This window comes from Rhinoderma darwinii, chromosome 3 (assembly GCF_050947455.1).
Source record: "Rhinoderma darwinii isolate aRhiDar2 chromosome 3, aRhiDar2.hap1, whole genome shotgun sequence".
Lineage (NCBI taxonomy): Eukaryota > Metazoa > Chordata > Amphibia > Anura > Rhinodermatidae > Rhinoderma > Rhinoderma darwinii.
In genome coordinates, this window is record NC_134689.1 from 319,004,691 (window position 1) to 319,024,651 (window position 19,961).

General features: G+C 40.0%; 1 protein-coding gene across 2 annotated transcripts in view; it reads right to left on the minus strand.

The window, feature by feature from the left end:
- The window catches only part of IGF1R (insulin like growth factor 1 receptor), a 183,084-nt gene that overhangs the window by 28,775 nt on the left and 134,348 nt on the right, over positions 1-19,961 (minus strand). For both annotated transcript variants that reach the window (XM_075858234.1, XM_075858233.1), the window contains exons 6-15: positions 13,995-14,209; positions 11,973-12,099; positions 11,422-11,660; positions 10,843-11,010; positions 9,569-9,776; positions 4,407-4,693; positions 3,378-3,514; positions 2,788-2,950; positions 1,806-1,911; positions 110-180 (exon numbers count right to left, since the gene is read on the minus strand). In XM_075858234.1, coding sequence (XP_075714349.1) covers positions 110-180; positions 1,806-1,911; positions 2,788-2,950; positions 3,378-3,514; positions 4,407-4,693; positions 9,569-9,776; positions 10,843-11,010; positions 11,422-11,660; positions 11,973-12,099; positions 13,995-14,209 — 1,721 coding nt within the window. The remainder of the gene's footprint in view (positions 1-109; positions 181-1,805; positions 1,912-2,787; positions 2,951-3,377; positions 3,515-4,406; positions 4,694-9,568; positions 9,777-10,842; positions 11,011-11,421; positions 11,661-11,972; positions 12,100-13,994; positions 14,210-19,961) is intronic.

A 19,961-nucleotide genomic window follows, 5' to 3' on the forward strand; every position in this document is an offset into this window, starting at 1 on the left:
GTACACAAAGCATTATCCTATAGCAACCGAATGTCGGACTTAATGCAGATACTACTGACTGTATTCCCGGCATCGATCCATAGTTAAAATAGGGTCTGATTCTACTTACTTTCCGCTGCACTGAAGTATTCAGGGTTCACAGAGGCATATAACACCCCATTTCCCAGCCGTTCACTGTTCCTGCAAGGATGAAATAGACAGTTTATTCATAGTTGCATGTATATATATATATATATATATATATATATACATACATACATTAACACACACACACACACACACATATATACACATACACACATATATATATACACACAAGTCAATTTAGTACAGAATATAAATAGTTATCTTTACAGAATTTCAAGCTAGAGCAATTATTTATTACCGAGTCTGATTGCTTATGTCAGGAAAGTACTGAAAATAAAATTAGTTTGGCTCATTGATACATACAAGCAAATAAATTGATAATTTCACGCTGCAACATTTATAGTGCAAGTTTTCCTAAATCATTAAACTATCAGACATGAGTGACAGATCGCTGAAATCAGAGTGTCTGTCATCATTTTCTGCTGTCCTCAGAGAGTGCAGCGTAAAGTCACTGAGAGGTTCCCTTTAATTTGCCATTGGTTTATTTTTTCACTTTGATCTCGACAGAGAAAAGAACAGAACAATTGCACATGGCGTCACCACACACAAAATATAGACAGGTCCAGGCACATGCATACTCTTCTCTGACAGAACAAAGGCAGTCTTAAAGGATAACCATATACAAACAACACTTTTTTAATAAAGCTGAAACTCCTCCTTACCCCCTCCCCCAGTATAAGTCATAATCACAGGATAACCAAAAAAAAAGACACAGAAAGCAAAATAATCCCCCAAAAACCTTATCATTGAAATGACAATTGTTTAATTAAGCAGAGGAAAACATGGGATTATTTTGCGTGTCAGGCTCCGTAAGTGTATATACAGGTTTTCACTATGAACATTGACCATCCACAGGGCAACTTGGACCTGATCTGACATGGTTTGTTTTTTTAGACTCTTTACACGTACAGATATCAGACGTATTTCTGTTCAATCAGACCATTATCAATCTAAATGGTGGTGTCCAAAAGATCTGATTGAAATTTGTCTCATCTGCCAGAAAACTGATTGGTTGTGCCTAAAAATTCTTCTGCCAATCACAATGATTGTAGCGTGTAAACAGCATCTGAAAGACAACTCCATTATAGGTAATAGAAAAGTTTTACTTTAAGACCATCATAAGAGATGAGGAAGAGAACAGGTTCTATCCTAACAAAATGTTATAAACAACCAATTCAGACCAATTTCATCATCTGGAAGGTCGGTCTGGTTGGTCAGAAATTTGTGTGCGGAAACCCAGCTCATACCCAAAAATATTTTCCTCTAATATGAACTTATTATAGCAAATCTATCATAGGGCCTGATCTATGAAAACGAGTGCAGACAATAACTGGAAGTGTTGCCCATAGGAATCAATCCAGTCACTGCTTTTTTTTTTTCTAGAACAGATTTGATAATGAAACAAGTGTTCTGATTGGGCAACACCTCGTCTTCACTAGTTGTATAAATGAGGTCCATAGTGAAGATCACTGATGACAACTTTCTGATTGAAGAATATCATATGGTATAGTGTCATTTTTTTTTTTATTCCAATGCATTTTTATATGTGCATATAAAATGGTGTGTAGTGCACAATGTGAAATCATCCTTGGGTGCAACAGTATTATGGTTTCCTTAGATTTTACAACGCATACTCAATGAATTGTCACGAGTCATACCTCTTTTTCGTAAAATAGCAGGCGATGAAAGAAATGGTCACAAGCAAAAACACTGTGGTTACGGGTAGAATCACCGCCAGATGGAAGAGATTATCATTTTCAATAACTGCACAAAAATGAGAAAATGTCATTAAGAGGAGGGACTGGAAAGGACAAAGGTGAATAGTTTGCATTCCATATGACCCAAAGAATAGTCCAAACTGGAGAGAAGAATGTGTATAGATCTATTCACTTGTCACTTAAAAATATAAATGAAAATATTTGTTACTTAAAACCAATTGAAAAGTCCATTGGGAGAGCGCCAAAGGAAAGGAAAGGGCCGATGATCAGGTGAACAAGCACTCATACGAATGCTCGTTCCCAATTATCACCCGTGTAAACATGGCTTCTCGGGTCTTTTATGGTTGTTTGTCGGAAGCAGATTTTCCAGCGTAAACGGGGCATGTGCTGCCGACAAGATGCCAACTGTATGGGGATAAACAATCATATTGCCATCCCATGTAGCCATGATAATTGCTCCATTTAAATGGAGCAAACGAGCACCGATCGACACGTCGATAGCAGCTCGTAACGAGGCAGGGATATGCCCGTGTGAAAGGGTCCTAGGGCCAAGTTCACATGGTGTAGTTGCAAACATGCATATTTTAAGTCACAGCCGAAAATGTGTCCAATTGAGAAGCGAAGCTTTCGATCATACTTTTCTTTGTAGGATCCATTTCCGCACCAAAGTGCAGCATGCTGTGTGTTCCAAGTGGTATAGATACGTGTCCATTGCTGCGGCTTTTCAGGGAAGCGATGATTGCTTGTTGTGTTAAAGCTTGTGGAGCAGATATTGTTTTTGGCAGATGATGTTAAAGTGGTGAAAACCAAGCCACAGACCGTCAGCAGGGAGTGTGGTGACCCGCTTTACTTTACATGATGTATAGGATAAAACGTTAGTATGAAAAGCAGATCTTTCATTCACTGCAAAGATGTGACTTACCTCTCTCCTTTACATAGAAAGACACCATCTCTGTCCAGGAACCATTTCCGGAGAGCGATATGGCTCGCACCTGGGCGGTATAGTTGCCTGGGTTCAGTCTAGTAAGCTTGGCACCACCCATCTTAATGTAGTCATGTCTGGAGACACATTCACTACTAAGAGACTGCAATGAAGAAGGGACACAACATTAACTGTGGTCATTCTTCTCAGCAAGAGTGTGAAAAAGAAGTGCTCATTATTTTGCAATGCTTAAAAGACTGAATAATTTGGATGTCGAATTTCCAAACATAATGAATATTGTCTTTTCTCTTTATTTACGCCTACAGACAGACTAACTTGACCCACTGGAGTGGATCCCATAAATCAGCTTCTACAACAATAAAGAAAGATGCACAGCAGATTTATCTACAATTGGTTGGTCATGCTAGTCACAGGATGAGAATCCATTACAATCTTAATCAATCATAAATTACATGCTACATGGCTACGGGGCATAGTAGCCGAAAGCCCTGGAGAAAATGACTTCAACTCCGGCTGGGAGGTCTCAAATGACATTCCTTGGTCTACCGCTATAATGATATGGATCTTACCTCCCCCTGCTGTTTGTAATCAATCTCATACATCAGAACTAGTCCATTGGGATTGGGGGGCTCCGGCCACTTCAGGACGACTGCATTATCATCTGATTCCTCCGAGATGGCGGGTCCAGGTATGTTATCGGCACCAACTGAAACACAAAGACAAAATGAGTGCACATTAATGCCAAATGTTTGCCGTTACTTATACTAATACTATTATATTTTACTGCAGAAAAAAAAAAAAGATGATAAACATTGCTCAAATAGAATAAATCAACCCTAGTAGAGATCATCACAATCACAGGTCAGGTCAAAAGGCTTGACAAACGTAGCAGCTGCATCCTATGCCTCATTAATAGGGACTTTTACAGCAATTCTAAATAACCAGTTATATCACATCCACCGCCCACTATTATTAGGTGTGTGTGCAACGAACTAAAATAAGTAATCTGTATGTTAGGGAAAATGGCCTAACCAGATCACTACAGAAATAAACTTGTAGTGATCAGTACAGTGCAAAAAGTTGGACTTTAAAGGGTAACTAAAATGTTAAAAAAAAAAAACTTGACATTTCATTGTGATATGTCAGAAGCTTTGATTGGTGGGGATCCGAGCACTGAGACCCCCACTGATCGCTAAAACTTCAATAGAAAGTCTTCGAGCCCGTACACCACTCGCTCAGCGATCAGAAACCAAGTGGCACAGTGCTCACTCTAGCGCTTCTGCTGCTTTATTTTAGCGACAGGTAGGGGTCTCCATGCTTTCCATGTCTTTATGTGGGGTTCCTCCCACAGTCAAAAACATACTAATAAGTTAAATTTGTTCTTATGTGTGCCTATGAGAGGGAAAAGAGATTGTGACCCCAGAGGGAACAGGGACTGTTTTGTAATGAGAATATGTGGACAGCACTGTACAATATGTTGGTGCTATATAAGCAATGGAAATCAAGTACATTACAAACAAAGCACTTCACATCTGTTTCCAGACATATATTGTGTTCAACATTCACATTTTGAAAGATGGTGTTCTCGAAGAACTAACCTGCAGGCATGGTTCTGGCAAACACAAAGTTGGAAGCACTGCAACCAAGACTTTCTGCCTCATGGTTACAACTGTGGATATCGATACGGTACAGAGTGAATGGCATCAGGTTTGAGATAACCGTTCTCTGGTATTTATGGTCCACCTTTGTCTCAAAGAATGGATACTCCATCTCCTTTGGTTCAGAGTCTGATGTATTAGAGATGTCTTGTGTCGTGCCATTTATGCTATAGCCAGCCAATGTTGCATTGCCAACGGCAAACACGTCACGACGTCTGCGATCGGGCCTAACAAGTTGAACAAACATTGAAATTAGTAAATGAAGAAGGTGGCCTGTTGAGAAATAAGAGACCCTCATCCATCACCAGTAGTGGAGAACATTCCTCCAGCTAGTTCCTGGGTATTAGAAAGTAACAACATAGATCAAACAACGCACCATCAGTCACTGAATGCAGAGTATACTGTATATAGCATATGTATGAAATATTGAGGCAGAGGGGTCTGTAAAGTGACTTAGCAAGGTCATAGGAGACGAAGACATCAGTCAAGGAGTGTCCACATCAGAAATATCTGTGACTGCTCTATAGATTTGAACAGGGCTTGTAAAATTGCAGGCACTTTCTGCAAAAACAAACACATTCAGGACTATGGATGAGCTAGTCACAAACGTCTGCAACAAATCTGCCGCGTGTGAACATACCTTAAGTGTTCAGAGCTGTCACTAACCACGGGTGGCAATGACTGGCTCCATGATGGTTTCCAGTTTACACATAGAGCTGGATTGTGAAATTAACCGCTGTTGATCTAATAAAGTAGTTTGGATTTTTTCGATATATTAGGGACACAACCACTTTGTGTGTATGTCAGGTACATGGAGAAACAGAGCCCCCAGTCAAATGTAACTAGGAGGCACAGCCAGCTCTTCCACGGCCTACAAAAGAGGCCAAATGAGGATGACTTGTCTACTTACATTCACTTCCTCTGCGATAACAATTTTGCCTTCTAAATCCCCAGGCAAGCCAAGGCAGGATACATTCATGACATCCACCACACTGCTGTGTATGTTTTACACACTCCTCAAATAGAATTTCCAAAGAACCCCTCCCAGAAATTGGGCAGGAAATTTGATCTAGCATTAACAGACCCTGTCGACTGATGAATTAACTTCTTTAGAAAGGTTCACTCACGGCTTCCAGACACGAAGCATCCAGCTGCCATTCATACAGTGTATTTTAAGGGTCAATCTGAACATAAGGCGTCATGTTCTAAGCCTTTAGGGAACACTTTTAGAAGACGTTTATCCCACCTTTAAAATGTTCGTGAAAACCCTTTAGGCAAGGATACATTTGTATAGAACCTATCCATAGGGTATGTACATACATCATTTAGACAATCATTTTCCCCACGTAACACGACTGTACTCCTTATAAATATTGTACCAAAAAAGAAGAATGCAAGGAGTCTTTAAGTCAAAATATAAAACATGTACTTTATTTTGACAAAGTCTAAAAAGTTATTATCACAAACTATTTTAAAAATGAAACCCCACAGATGACAGACAAAAAGATCGCCAATACATGAGACGATTACTCCTAAGAATTCACATAACCATTATGTATCAACATATTCATTGGTGTGCAGTATCATAAAGAAAGTGCATAGTGCAACATAGTTACTTGAACCATGGATGTGTCTGTTTCTAAAGGTATGAGAAATGTTCTATTATCCACCTCTGTTCAGGTTGTTCATTGTTTGCACTTTACAAAAAATGGAATAGTGGTAGGGGGGTCTCTACTTGCCCTTAGACCGAGGTGGATAATAGAACATTTCTCATACCTTTAGAAACAGACACATCCATGGTTCAAGTAACTATGTTGCACTATGCACTTTCTTTATGATACTGCACACCAATGAATATGTTGATACATAATGGTTATGTGAATTCTTAGGAGTAATCGTCTCATGTATTGTCGATCTTTTTGTCTGTCATCTGTGGGGTTTCATTTTTAAAATAGTTTGTGATAATAACTTTTTAGACTTTGTCAAAATAAAGTACATGTTTTATATTTTGACTTAAAGACTCCTTGCATTCTTCTTTTTTGGTACAAAGGATAAATTTGTTTTCACTCAAACATCATATTTTGCATATGCTATGTACAAACCCATAATCTGCTCTGCACTAGAAAATACACAGGGGCAGCGGGTTTAATTTTAACAAAAGAGCGGACAACCCAAGTTGTGAAACTAACAGCTAATAATGTCCAGAAACCTCTACAGATGAAAGGGGTATTCCAGTTTCAGCAAATTAATTTCATTCATTATGAAAAGTTATACCATTTTCCAATCTACTTTGTTTCAATTCCTCACAGTAAGGCCTCATTCAGACTCCGTGTTCGGTGCGTAAGATACGGACTGTATGTTGGCCACCTTTCCTAGACTGAACACAGTTCAGGGAGCCGGGTTCCAAGCATCATAGTTATCTACGATTCTAGGAGTCACTGCCTCTCTGCGGGAATACTGTCCCATATTGAAACCATGATTACCGTACAGGACAGTATTCCCGCGGGGAGGCAGTGACTCCTAGCAGCACAGATAACTATGATGCATAGAGCCCGGCTCCCTGAACTATGTTCGGTCAGGGAGATGCGGACGACATAGGGTCCGTATCTCAGACCGAACACGGCATCTGAATGAGGCCTTATCAAGATCTTTGCTTGCAGTTATTCTATATAAACTATAGTGTTTACTTCCAGGGTATAGAAATCTGTGCTGGTCATGTAATAGACCAGAAGGTGCACAATTCGTTACAGTACACATATCAGAGCTGTGCACCTCTGTGTCTATCACATGACCAGAACAGATTTTATCCACTGGAGGCAATGAAATGCCAGCAAGCAGAGATCTTAAAATCCATAAGGAAATGTCACAAGATATTTTGGATAATTGCATAACTTATTATACAGAGCATAACATTTATTTGCTGAAGCTGGAATACCCCTTTCAGAGGACCAATATCAGACGGCATATCATCCCTGCAAAGGCCAGAGTATACTGTATATAATAATCTAGATTTTAACAATAGACAAAGTGGACATGTATCTTTTACTCCACACAGTGAATTAGTAGTTGGATCCGGCTGTGTATGGCCAGCATAATTCCCATTCTCCATAAACACTTATATAGAAGTAATATATGCAATATAGGGCAACGGCCCGGTTTATAGCCATCATACAGATTGGATATGTCATGCCGACTCAAGACTTCAGTGGATTTTGTTGACCCAGAATTTCTGATTCAATCTGATTTTCATCGTACTGGGTTACATCATGCTGTATGTATTGAATGCAAAGCACGTTTATGGGAAACACTACTGGGGTTACTATAAAAAGGGACGCATTTTATCTTATAGAACAAAATAAATCAGTACCTTCCATTGTTATTCAAAGGCACCCCCCCCTTTTGGACAAACTTTTCTCCTCTGTGGGCTGCCTGAACATGTCAGGTAGGATTATATACAATCCCGCTTCACATTCCTCCTAGTGCAGTATCTCGCCTCTTTCGTCTTGTGAAAAATATGTAAGCCAGTTTTAGGTCATCATGTACTATATATAATTGTGTTCTTAATGTTCTGTTTTTGTATTGCTAAACTTCTACAACAAAACCTACATGGGAGGGCCGCTATAGAGTCGACATTTTAAAAGGGAAGCTTCTGATACAAAATGCCCAAATCTTTTTCATTTCTTTTAATATATGGCATTTGTGACGTATAGGTTATAAATCATTTGTGTCTACGTGATCTGCAGTCACTCTTGGATAAGTGTTCAAAGTCATTTAATTGGTGATCAGGTAAAATAAAAACCTCCCAGGAAGTGTCCTACATTGAGATTTGCATTTATTTGAGTCTGGTTTCCGTTAAACCCCAACAGCCGCGTGAGCTGGACAAAATATGCAAGATATTCAGCCTTTATGTAAACAATGAATGTTCCATTCACTGACAGCAAGAAAATATCTTGCAAATCGTAAAAAAAATAAAAAAATAGAACAATTGTGTATTGGAAAAAGTGATCTGTTATTATACAATGAATCCTTTTATTATTATTTTTGCATGAAAATGTATAACCTCTATTTTTTGTAATGCTCAACTGGAATACCTTGGAATTAATGCAGTAGATGTGTGCGTTTTTACATTGTGCGTCTGTAGACTGTTCTGAAGCAGCAACAAAAAAAATCTCTGATTTGCACTTTCTGCCAACACCACTGAAGTATAGTGGACATTAAAGGGATTGTCTCATCTAAACATTACTTTTCCATGTACCCGATTAATGCATATGGACATCATAGAGGAGAATGAGCTAAAACGAGAGTCACTAACAAGCAGCAGTTCTCGCTCTGGAAAGTCCAGCCAGTCCATATATTACATGGATCGGCCAATTATTTTAGTTGTCGCTTGCAATACTATATTTTCCCTGTGTTAGCCAGTAAGCAGCCGCCAGCATCTACCCCTGGTAAAATCAGCCGCTTGCTGGGGGTCTACGGAAACGGCAGCTCTCATATTAAAAATGTTGTCAGTGATCAAAAGAACCCCTATAAGGTTTTACAGGGAAGATGATGTTTAAAGGGGTTTTCCCATGAGAGACATTTATGACATATCCACAGGATATGTCATAAATGTCAGATAGATGCGGGTCCCTCCTCTGGGACCCGCATCTATATCTAGAACGGGGCCCCCTAAACCCCGTTCTAGCTTTGTCTGCTCTCGCTGCCTCCCGGCCACTTCCTGGTTATATGGTCAAGAGGTCTGAAAACAACGGCGCACGCTGAGCTATGCTGTTTCCGTAACTCCCATAGTAATGAACGGTAGTTATGGAAGCAGCGTAGCATGCGAGCAACGCTCTTTCCGTAAATACGATTCAGTTCCATGGGGCTTAGAGAAACAGCGTAGCTCAGTGAGCTACGCTGTTTCGTAACTCCCGACCATATAACCTTTTTCATGGTCGGATTTCACGTTTTCAGACGCAACACAGAGCGGCAGAACGGGGTTTAGGGGGACCCGCATCTATCTGACACTTATGACATATCCTGCGGATATGTCATAAATGTCCATCATGGGAAAACCCCTTTTACTTCATCTGAAAGCCACAGACAAAGTCACAGAGAGTTACCTTGGCACAAAGATGGAGTTGTGCAGGAAGTTCTCAAACATCTTCCTGTACTCGGCTTCATCCTTTTCGGCTTTCTTCTCAGCCTCCGTTTTAGGACAAGCGCAGCAAGTTCCTTTCTCTCGTCCGTCTCCCGATTCTTGCTTGGTTGGCTCATTTTCCTCCTCCATGTCAATGGTGCCATTGGCATATTTTCGACTAGGAACTTTCTCTGAAATGGAAAAACATATTAAAACCAATAACATTTTGAAGACACATAAACCTGTTCCTAACTGCAATGGTCGATAGAAGAAAAACGGAGAAAAAAAGCAAAAATCAAAAACTAAAAATACCTAAGAAAAGTCAGAATCTGGAAGATTGGAGTACACATTACATCCCAAAAATGACAAACAAAAATTCAAAGCAGAGCGCAACAATGCTATGATTTTTCTAAGACTACAGGGGATGAGCTGCAATAACAGACACAATCCATGGACAGATGTAGTGCCGTTTCTGATTTTTTTTTATTTTTGTCCAGGTAGAATATAAAAAGGACTATCTAATTCCAGAGAAACCCTGTGAAGGAACATTCCTAGCAAAATGGTGTTATACCTTGTGCAAACACCATGCATGACGCTTCTTTTTTGTTGTTTGAATCTCTGTGCCATTCACAGCCCCCGTACTAGAAGGGATATTGGATCCATTTTGCCGGAGTGTTCCTTTAAATGAAGGTATCTTGAGCTCATACAAACTGTGCCCCATTGCGGACAAAGATGTAGACATGCAAAGTACAACACATAAGTCAAGCTGATCATTCACAATGCAGCTTATATTTTTAAAATTTATTTATGAGGAGATAGTGAACTTTCTGAGGCACTTAATACTAAACATTTTAGAGGATATCCCTGTGATAACTTGATTCTTCAGTATTGGACCTCTGCTGTGTCAGCAGCACAGAAATTCTGAAGACAGAAGACATTTTACCAGACAAGGTGTCCGTGAGTCTTCACCAAGATTGGCCAGTACTATGCTTGCCTACAAAAAAAATCTTGGTCCTGGAAAGAATTTTTTTATACAATGCCTACAAAAAGCCTCATCAATCTTATCGAATGCTGCCAGAAGTCACTTTAGCAACACAAAAATTAAACAAAAAAAAAACAGATATAAATATAAAAATATAATTTAAAGATTATTTAGTAATCACTAATAGAATCTCTACAAGAAATGTATATACAGATATAATCAGTAATACGCCCCCGGACCAGCACCATGGAACCATAGACAGGCATGAGAAGCACCTTTAGAGCAGTAGTTGTCCTGGTACAGGTAACTGTCCTGGGGCTGTTGCTGCCAGCGCACAATGTAATAGGAGAGATTGCCATTCGGCAGAGAGGGAGGCTTCCATCTCACTATCAGCTGAGAAGATGAATTCGAGGCAGAGATGACATCCAGAGGAATGGAGGGCACTAAATAAAAGAAAATACACATTTGTAGATACAGACATCCCTCATTTTAGCCAGATTTAACTGTCAGCATTGTCCAAATCAGTGGTTTTCAACCTGTGGCTCCTCAGCTGTTGTGAAAGCCGTAGCCTAGATGCTGCAAACCAATGGTTAATATCATTAACCGTTTTCTGTTATAGGTTTCAGTAAAATTTTGACACTAATGCAAATAAAGCATGAATTTAAAAAAAAGTATATATATATTATATTATAATTATATATTTTCTTAAAGCGTAACTAAATGTTCGATCAACTTTTTATTTTCTAGCAGCATGTGTAATATAAATATATTTTGTAATATACTTTATTAATGAATTTGGGCTCCTTTTTGTATATTTGTAATGTATCTTATTAGAGGAAAAAAAGGCTCTTCACCTGCAGCATCTGTACGTATGTAAATAATCTTGCTCTTGGCTCCATGAATCTGATGGTTTTCCAACATGGTCAAAGTGAGGGCTTTTACAAAGATTGCATAGGAAGTCCAGGGCTTCAAAGCCTGCAGGAGAATCCCTGGATTCTGGTCCTTACTTTCTGGTAGATCCACATCCACCATGTTCCAACTGTTGGACCCACATGCATCCTGACCATCATATTCCGTCACATTAGGAACAGGGCTGGCATTAGAAAAGCAAAACACCAAAGATAAGTAATACATTGTATTTTTACCTTCCTGTAATATTATGATCATTATGAACATATAGGTCAAGGATATACCAGTCCTGCTGGTCCTTCAGTGTCACAATCACGTCTACAAGAAGGGCTTGATATAGCGGACTTTTGCCGTTTTTACGCCAGAGCATTTTTTTTTAAGTTTTAACATTTTTTACTACTTTCACATGACCAAAAATTAGCTTTGGTCTCCAAAAGGGAAATGTAAAACGTAAATTAGCACTTAAAGTTTGATCACTGGAGGGTCCAGGACTTACGCTTCTTTATAGTAGACAGTAAAGCTGATGAGGTCTCTATAATCGGGGGGTCTGTAACGCTCCCATGTCAATAGTATCCTGTTCTTACTTGTGGTATTAGAGATGAAGTTCAGAGTGTGGGTCTCACCTGTGGAAATAAGTGACGTACATGGTAGAAAATTAATATGTACTCGTGGAATTTAGACAAGCACGTTTAAAAATAGCTATCTATGCAGATCTCCATCTTAAGGGTACGTCCACATACAGCGTAAACACTGCAGAATTTCCATCCAGATTTTCAGTGTAGAAATTCTGCAGCGTATCCCAGTAGCAGCACAGTGGTTGCGAGATTAACAAACCGCAGAACACACGTGCAGAATTGACCTGCGTTGCGAATTCTCAATCTGCGGCAAGTCAAATTCCAAACATTCCGCAGTGTTTAGGTTGTGTGTAAACGTTACCCTAAAAGGGTTTTCTGGGATTTAAAATATTAAAGGTCTATCCTTAGACTATGCCTTCAATATTTAATTGTGGGAGACAAACTCATTGCTTTCACAGACAAGGTGCAGTACGTACAGATGCGACTGTACATGTACTGCGGTTTTGTCCCATTCACTAAAGGATAGGCTATCAATATTAATGGGGTATTCCGGTGGTGACATAAAATTCCTGGCCTAGTCAGAATAGGCCATCAATATCTTAATCGGTGGGGGTCTGACTCAGCTCTTTGATGGGGCCGTGGCGCTCTGCTTCCCCTTCTTTGCTAACACAGCTTCATACTGCCCAATGCTGTCAGATTTGTAGAGGTTGTGCACATTATTACGGCATTCAAGTGAATGGGAGGAAGCTGTAATACTGTGCACAGCCACTATGAATGTGACGGCGTTGTGGAGTACAGCCTCTTCATTAAAGCTGATTGGCAGGGATGCCAAGAGGCGGACCCCCACCGATCAAATCAGATATTGATGGTCTATCCTGAGGATAAGTCATTCATTTTACGTCACCGGATAACCGCTTTAAAGTACTGGAAAACCTTTTTAAATGATCAGATTACTTACGAGTATGTATTTACATAACACATTCATCCTCATATCCAACTAATACCATAACCCAATAACCAAATATGATCCCAAGAAAAAAATACCAATGACCACATTCTTTGAAATTGATAAACTCCCGCATATGCCCTCCCCAAATGGTTAAACCTTGCATTACTTCTACTGTACTAATCTTCATTTAATGTCTGTATTAAGGGTTTCCATTCACTGCAAGCAGCAATCTTGACCATTATATGGAAAGGAAAATCTACTGAATCAGTTTAAACTCTGTCTACAGGCAATTTCTTTTTTTTTATCTCACCGCTCAGTTTATAATGGGGTTGTGTAGGAGCTTCTTTTTGCTTTTTCCAGCACTGAAGATACATAGGCTGGGTTCACACGACCTATTTTCAGACGTAAATGAGGCGTATTATGCCTTGTTTTACGTCTGAAAATTAGGCTACAATACGTCGGCAAACATCTGCCCATTCATTTGAATGGGTTTGCCGACGTACTGTCATTTACGCGTCGTTGTTAGACAACCGTCAAACGACGACGCGTAAAAATACAGCCTCGTCAAAAGAAGTGCAGGACACTTCTTTCAGACGTAATTTGAGCCGTTCTTCATTGAAGTCAATGAAGAGCAACTCAAAATTTACGGCTGTCAGAGAAGCCTCGCAAAATGCGAGGAGGAGCATTTACGTCTGAAACGAGGCAGCTGTTTTCTCCTGAAAACAGTCTGTCATTTCAGACGTAAATGCCTGCTATCGTGTGCACATACCCTCAATGGCTACACCCATGATTTCATATACATCTAATGACATTAGATATTTATGACTGTTACAATTCCAGGAGAATACTAAACCAAGCATGTGTACGGAGAAGGAACTATTATACGGTCAAGAGAAAACTGGGAAGAGTGAAAGGCCCAGCATTAAATTCTCCAGGTACAGCTCTGGTTTTACCGGTTGGTTTAGTATACTTTTATCTGAAGAGTGGTACTTACAGGGAGCCCGATCTCCATTATTTCTGGGGTTTATGTCCGACTCGGTCTGTCTCCCTCTGGTTCCCGTTGAATTTTCCATATCGTAGATCTCTTTTAAACAAAGTCTGGGGTTAAATGCAAAATACATCTTGCCTTGTTTGATGGTTAGGTTATGCTTTGACCAGTCCCACAACTGCTGAAGATTATTGTTGTCCAGAACATAAAAGGAATAAGACCTAGGAAATACAGGATAAAAAGTAAACCTGTAAATATCAAAGAAAACGTTGTATAAAATAATTTATCTAGAGGCAACATGACTTTCAAGTATCCGGACATTACTTACTACATGCATTATACAATCTATTTAACAACGTATCTTATTGAAATTGCTCACGAGACCTCGGGCTGGCATACGCTTCATAGAAACAAATAAAATCTTGGTATAACTACAGGTAAAAAATGTGACTATCTGCATAAAAACAGCATTTAGTCTTGTGTAAGTTCTGTATACAATAATATAATTCAACATTATAATATATGTGCTGTATAATGTTTATGTATGTGTTGTATTCACAGCACTATACATATTTGGGGGAAAATGCTGCATTTAAAGTGTAAACTTTTCGTGAATAAGTTGTTTGTGTGTGTACATGAAGAATAACAATATACCTGACCATTAAAGGACTGTATCTGCAGTTTTTAATTGTTTTTCCCTCTACAGGTTCCACTGTTCAGATGGTGAGGAGACTGTTGCTGATGATGTCTCCCATACACAGCATACAAAGAGGAGATCCTGCTCCCCCATCTCTCTCACATACATACACAGATGCAGCAGAACTATGCAGGGCATTATATAGGAGCAATGTTGCTGAGAATCCAGAACTAGGGTGAGAAAGCAACTCCCTCCTCCTTCCCCACCATAGACATCTATGGGCTACAGCTGTAACCGGATATCTCAGGTGAGCGGAGGACAGATTTTAGTAGTGAATTGAGACAGAGTGATAAGTGCATTAGGCAGGGGAGGAGAAGAGGAGTCTAATAAGCAGAGAAAGCCATTTTTCTGTAATAAGATATATTACAACGTTTCTTATCTAGACTTGTACTATTGATTTATGGAAAGTTAGTTGAAACTGGAGGTGGTGGAAAAAGGACAGCGACAAAAGGGTGATCCATTGCTTTAAAAGCAGAGTACGCACATTTTTTTTTTATATGTGGGGCTTTATTATGTATATTGAATGCAGAACAAAGTTAAACTCCAGAACAGGGGGCTGGAATTCCACTTTGAGGGCCATTGCTACTCCCTAGGACCAAAACAAGAATACAAAAAATATTAATTGGGGAAATTAGCAAATTTTTTACTTTTTATGTAATGACGTCGCTTATGGCCTTTATAAAAAAAGGGGTGGAGCTTATAAGAAGGGGGTCAGGCCTACCGCGGGCCGACACATTTACTATAATTTACGACAGAAATGAGTGCAAATTGTAGCGCAAATTTACACTAGCTCGTAGCTGGCATAGATGTCTGCCGCAAAGCAAGTGTTCAATTCCCCTGCACCATGGAAGAAGTGAAGCATTACGCAGTTCTTGTTAAAAACAATGTACTGTCCAAGTAATGGACAGCCAAGCTGTGCCCTACAGAGAGAGTGAAGCGCTTTGTAAACGCGCTCCCCCTGAATGAGTGACTCCTCTCTAATCATTTAGAATCCCCTAGAAGGACATTTAAAAATTTGTTTTCTAACCAGACAACACCTTTAAGGATCCAAACACCACTAAAGCAGAGCTAACATTTAATGATGGGGAAGCTGAAAAACGACAGAATGTGCGCATGTATCCCATACACACACAAATACATTATATCTCCAATAAAGTTCGCATACGCCTGCAATTTGTCCTGGTTCTTTCCACTCTTTTCAGTTGAAATGGTCAAAGTCAGGAGAACTGGGAAAGAAGAGTTTGTCTTGGCTGAGTGAAGTGTGAGAAAGCTTTTCATGAAAGCTCCAAGTTCCGATTAGCTAGACTTTTAACCTGTGTGAACGTGCCCTAAACGCTAAAAACATAGCTAGCCCTGAAGACCTGCAAATATTCCACCAAAATGCTTAGTGCCAGGTTAAAATCTTGTGTAAAAGGTATTAGGATTTTAGTAAATAAAGGTTATTCATTGTATAATAAAAACTTTCACAATTTCCCAATATACGTTCTGTATAAATTCCTCACATTCCTTCTTGCAAGATCTCTGCTTGCTTTAATTTATTGGGTACCTTTATTGTTTACTTCCAGGGGATAAGAATCTTTCCTGGTCACGTAATAATCACACTGGTACGTGGCTTGTTACAGGTATCACAGATCTATCACGTAACTAGTCATGACCCAAGTACCTAAGCACGTGACCAGGGCACATTTTTATCTCCTGGAAGTAAACAATGAAAGTTCCCACACGACTAAGGCCTCATGCACACGACCGTAGCCATGTGCACGGCCGTGATTTTCAGGTTGGCTGCCAGCGGAGTGTTACCTGCGGGCCGTGCACATGGCCGCGTCCATTATTTTCTATGAGCCTGGACTGCAGAACACGGCCGTAATAAGACATGTCCGTTCTTCCTGCGGTCCGGGCTCCGGGGCCATGCACGGACCGTGAAAACCACAGTCGTGTGCATGGTCCCATAAGAATGAATGGGGCCGCAATTCTCCAGTGGATTTTCGGTTGAATTGCGGCCACAAAAGCACGTTCGTGTGCATGGGGCCTGAGGGTTTTTACTGTCCGCAGATACGGATCCGAAGTGCCCCATTGACTTCTATGAGCGAGTCTGTGCCGCAATTGCGGACAAGAATAGGACATGTCCTATTTTTTGCTAATAGTTTCTACGGCACGGACACGCATCCGGATATATACGGAAAGGCGTCTGTGGCCAATAGAAACTAATGGGTCTGCAATTTTATCCGTAATTACAGATTAAAACTATGGTCGTGTGCATGGAGCTTAAATGACTGCAAGCAGAGATTTTGAAAACCATCAGGAATTGATACAGAAAGTATATTGGAAAATGTTAAAACTTTTCATTATACAATTATTAACATTAATTTGCTATGACTGGAATATCCCTTTAACGACTTGTGATGATACCTCTTTTGGCTTGCCAGAAAAATGACACTTGCAATCTTTCAGGTTAATATAAGTACTGACACCAGAAGGATTCAACAATTGGTTAGCAAATAAAGGCATATTTTTTGACACATTATTAGACACTGTTCACATTGGTGTCAGGGCTTCAGTTTTTATAGGACCCAAGATGAGCGATTTGTTTTTATTTTTTTCCTCATTTACTTCGGCTGAGTTCACACGGGGCGGATACGCTGGGTAATAGCACGAAGCGTATCCAACCTGTGCGCCGCAGGGAATTCCGGGCGAAAAAAACCATCAAACTGTGGTGCACATTTTTGCCCGGAGTGTCCACTGCGGAAAACTGCACTTCGCTGCAGTTACCTTAGAAAACTGCTAGAAGGCCGGACTCCTGGGATGACGTTTCATTCCATATGACCGCCGCTACAGCCTGTAAATTGGCTGCAGCGGTCACATGGGATAAATTGTCATCCCAGGAGGCTGCGCTGGAGGGAGGAACACAGACTTCTGGGCAAGTATGAGATTTTTTTTTGCCGATTTGCATTTTTTGCGGCGAAGAAAAAGCAAAAACGCAAAAACTGCTATTTGTAGCGGGATTTACCTCCCCATTTAATTCAATGGGGAAAACCGCGCAACAAATAAGCGTTTACGCAAATACAATTAACATACTGCGGAATAAAATTCCGCACCGCAGGTCAATTTGAGTGTTTTTTTCTGCTCAGTATTTACGCAGTGTCTGGATGAGATTTGTTTTATCTCATCCACTTTTCTGCTACTGTATTTCCTGCGGATTTTACGCAACCAACGCCGTTGCGGAAAAAACACAGTATTTACGCAACGTGCAAACTGACCGTCAGGTGGTCTGTCAGGCTCATGTCTTCCTTTCCTTGGTTTTATTTTATTTTTTAAACTACATAGAATACAGCAGTATGCTACACTACTCTGATCATCTTTAACCCCTTCCTGACATTTGACGTATCCATACGCCAAAGTCGGGTAGGGGAAGTATGGAACGGGCTAACTGAGTGAACCCGCTCCATACGATGTACGATGTGGGTGTCGGCTGTATGTTACAGCCGACACTCCAGAGTAATGAGCGGGATCAATCTCGAGCGCAATCCCGCTCTTTTAACTTGTTAAATGCCGCGGTCAATAGCGACCGCGGCATTTAAATGGTTAGAAAGAGGGGGCGACCCCCCTCTAACAGCTCATTGCTTCCCCCGCAATGCAATTGCGAGGTGGCGATGGTTGCTATGGCTGCCTGGGGGCCTAATGAAGGCCCCCAGGTCCGCCATCTTTGTGCTCCTGTTAAGCCTTGCCTCCGGCAGGGCTTAATAGATGACTGTCAAAATCATGATATACTGCAATACCTTAGTATCGCAGTATATAGTGCAAGCGATCTAACGATCGCTGGTTGAAGTCCCCTAGGGGGACTAATAAAAAAATAAAAAATAAAAAAGTAAAAAACGTGTAAAAATAAAAGTTGTTTTTTTATGTAAAAAAAATAAATAATACAAGTTCAAAAAAAAACCCTTTTCCAATTTTCCTAGAGCATAGTAAAAAAAATAAACATAACTGGTATCGCCGCATCCGTAAAAGTCAGAACTATTACAATTTATCATTATTTAACCTGCACCTCATCTCCCATAAAAAAATGAAATAAAAAGTGATCAAAACGTCATATGTACCCCAAAATTGTATCATTAAAAACTACCGCTTATCCCGCAAAAAATAAGCCCTCATACCACTTAATCGACGGAAAAATAAATAAGTTATGGCTCTCAGAATTTGGCGACACAAAATAAATTTTAGATTTTTACTTGTAAAAGTAGTAAAATATAGAAAAAACAATATATATCTGGTATCACCGTAATTGTATTGACCCACAGAATAAAGTTAACATGTTGTTTTAATTGCACAGTGAATTTCGCAAAAACCAAGCGCAAAAAACAATGGAGGAATCGCTGTTTTTTTTTTCATTTTCTACCCCACAAATAATTTTTTCCCAGTTTCCTAGTACATTATATGGCAAAATAAATGGTGCTACGAAAAACTACAACTCGTCCCGCAAAAATCAAGCCCTGATAGGACTAGATCCACGGAAAAATAAAAAAAGTTATGGCTTTTGGAAGGTGGCGAGGAAAAAACGAATATTAAAATATGAAAAATGGCTGCGGCGGGAAGGGGTTACAAGGATACAAAGCAGCTGTATCTAAAAAAGTAGAAATGATTTTTAATAAAAAGTAGAAAGTTGCACCAAACACACTGATACACATTTTTTATAAAAAATAAAAAAAAAGTAGGGAACATTTTAGGATCAGCCGATATAAGCTGCAGTTTAAGGCTATGTTCACACGGGGTATTTTGCCGAGTTTTTTGACGCGGAAACCGCGTCGCAAAACTCGGCAGAAACGGCCCGAGAACGCCTCCCATTGATTTCAATGGGAGGCGTCGGCGTCTTTTTCCCGCTAGCAGTAAAACTGCCTCGCAGGAAAAAGAAGCGACATGCCCTATCTTCGGGCGCTTCCGCCTCTGACCTCCCATTGACTTCAATGGGAGGCAGGAGAAAGCGTATATCTCGCTGTTTTATGCCCGCGGCGCTCAATGGCCGCGGGCGAAAAACGGCGCGATAATTGCCGCGAAAATCGGCGTGCAGGGAGAGGAATATCTGCCTCAAAGTTCCAAACGGAATTTTGAGGCAGATATTCCTCCCCCAAAATACTCCGTGCGAACATAGCCTAAAAACTCCTCAGGTTAAAAGTAGAAAGCTTTAAAAAATATATAGATTAAAAAAGGGATGTCAGGAATTTACAGCACTTTTCAAAAAGAAATTTCAAAAGACAAATTTCCCAGGGCCTAAAAACAGACTA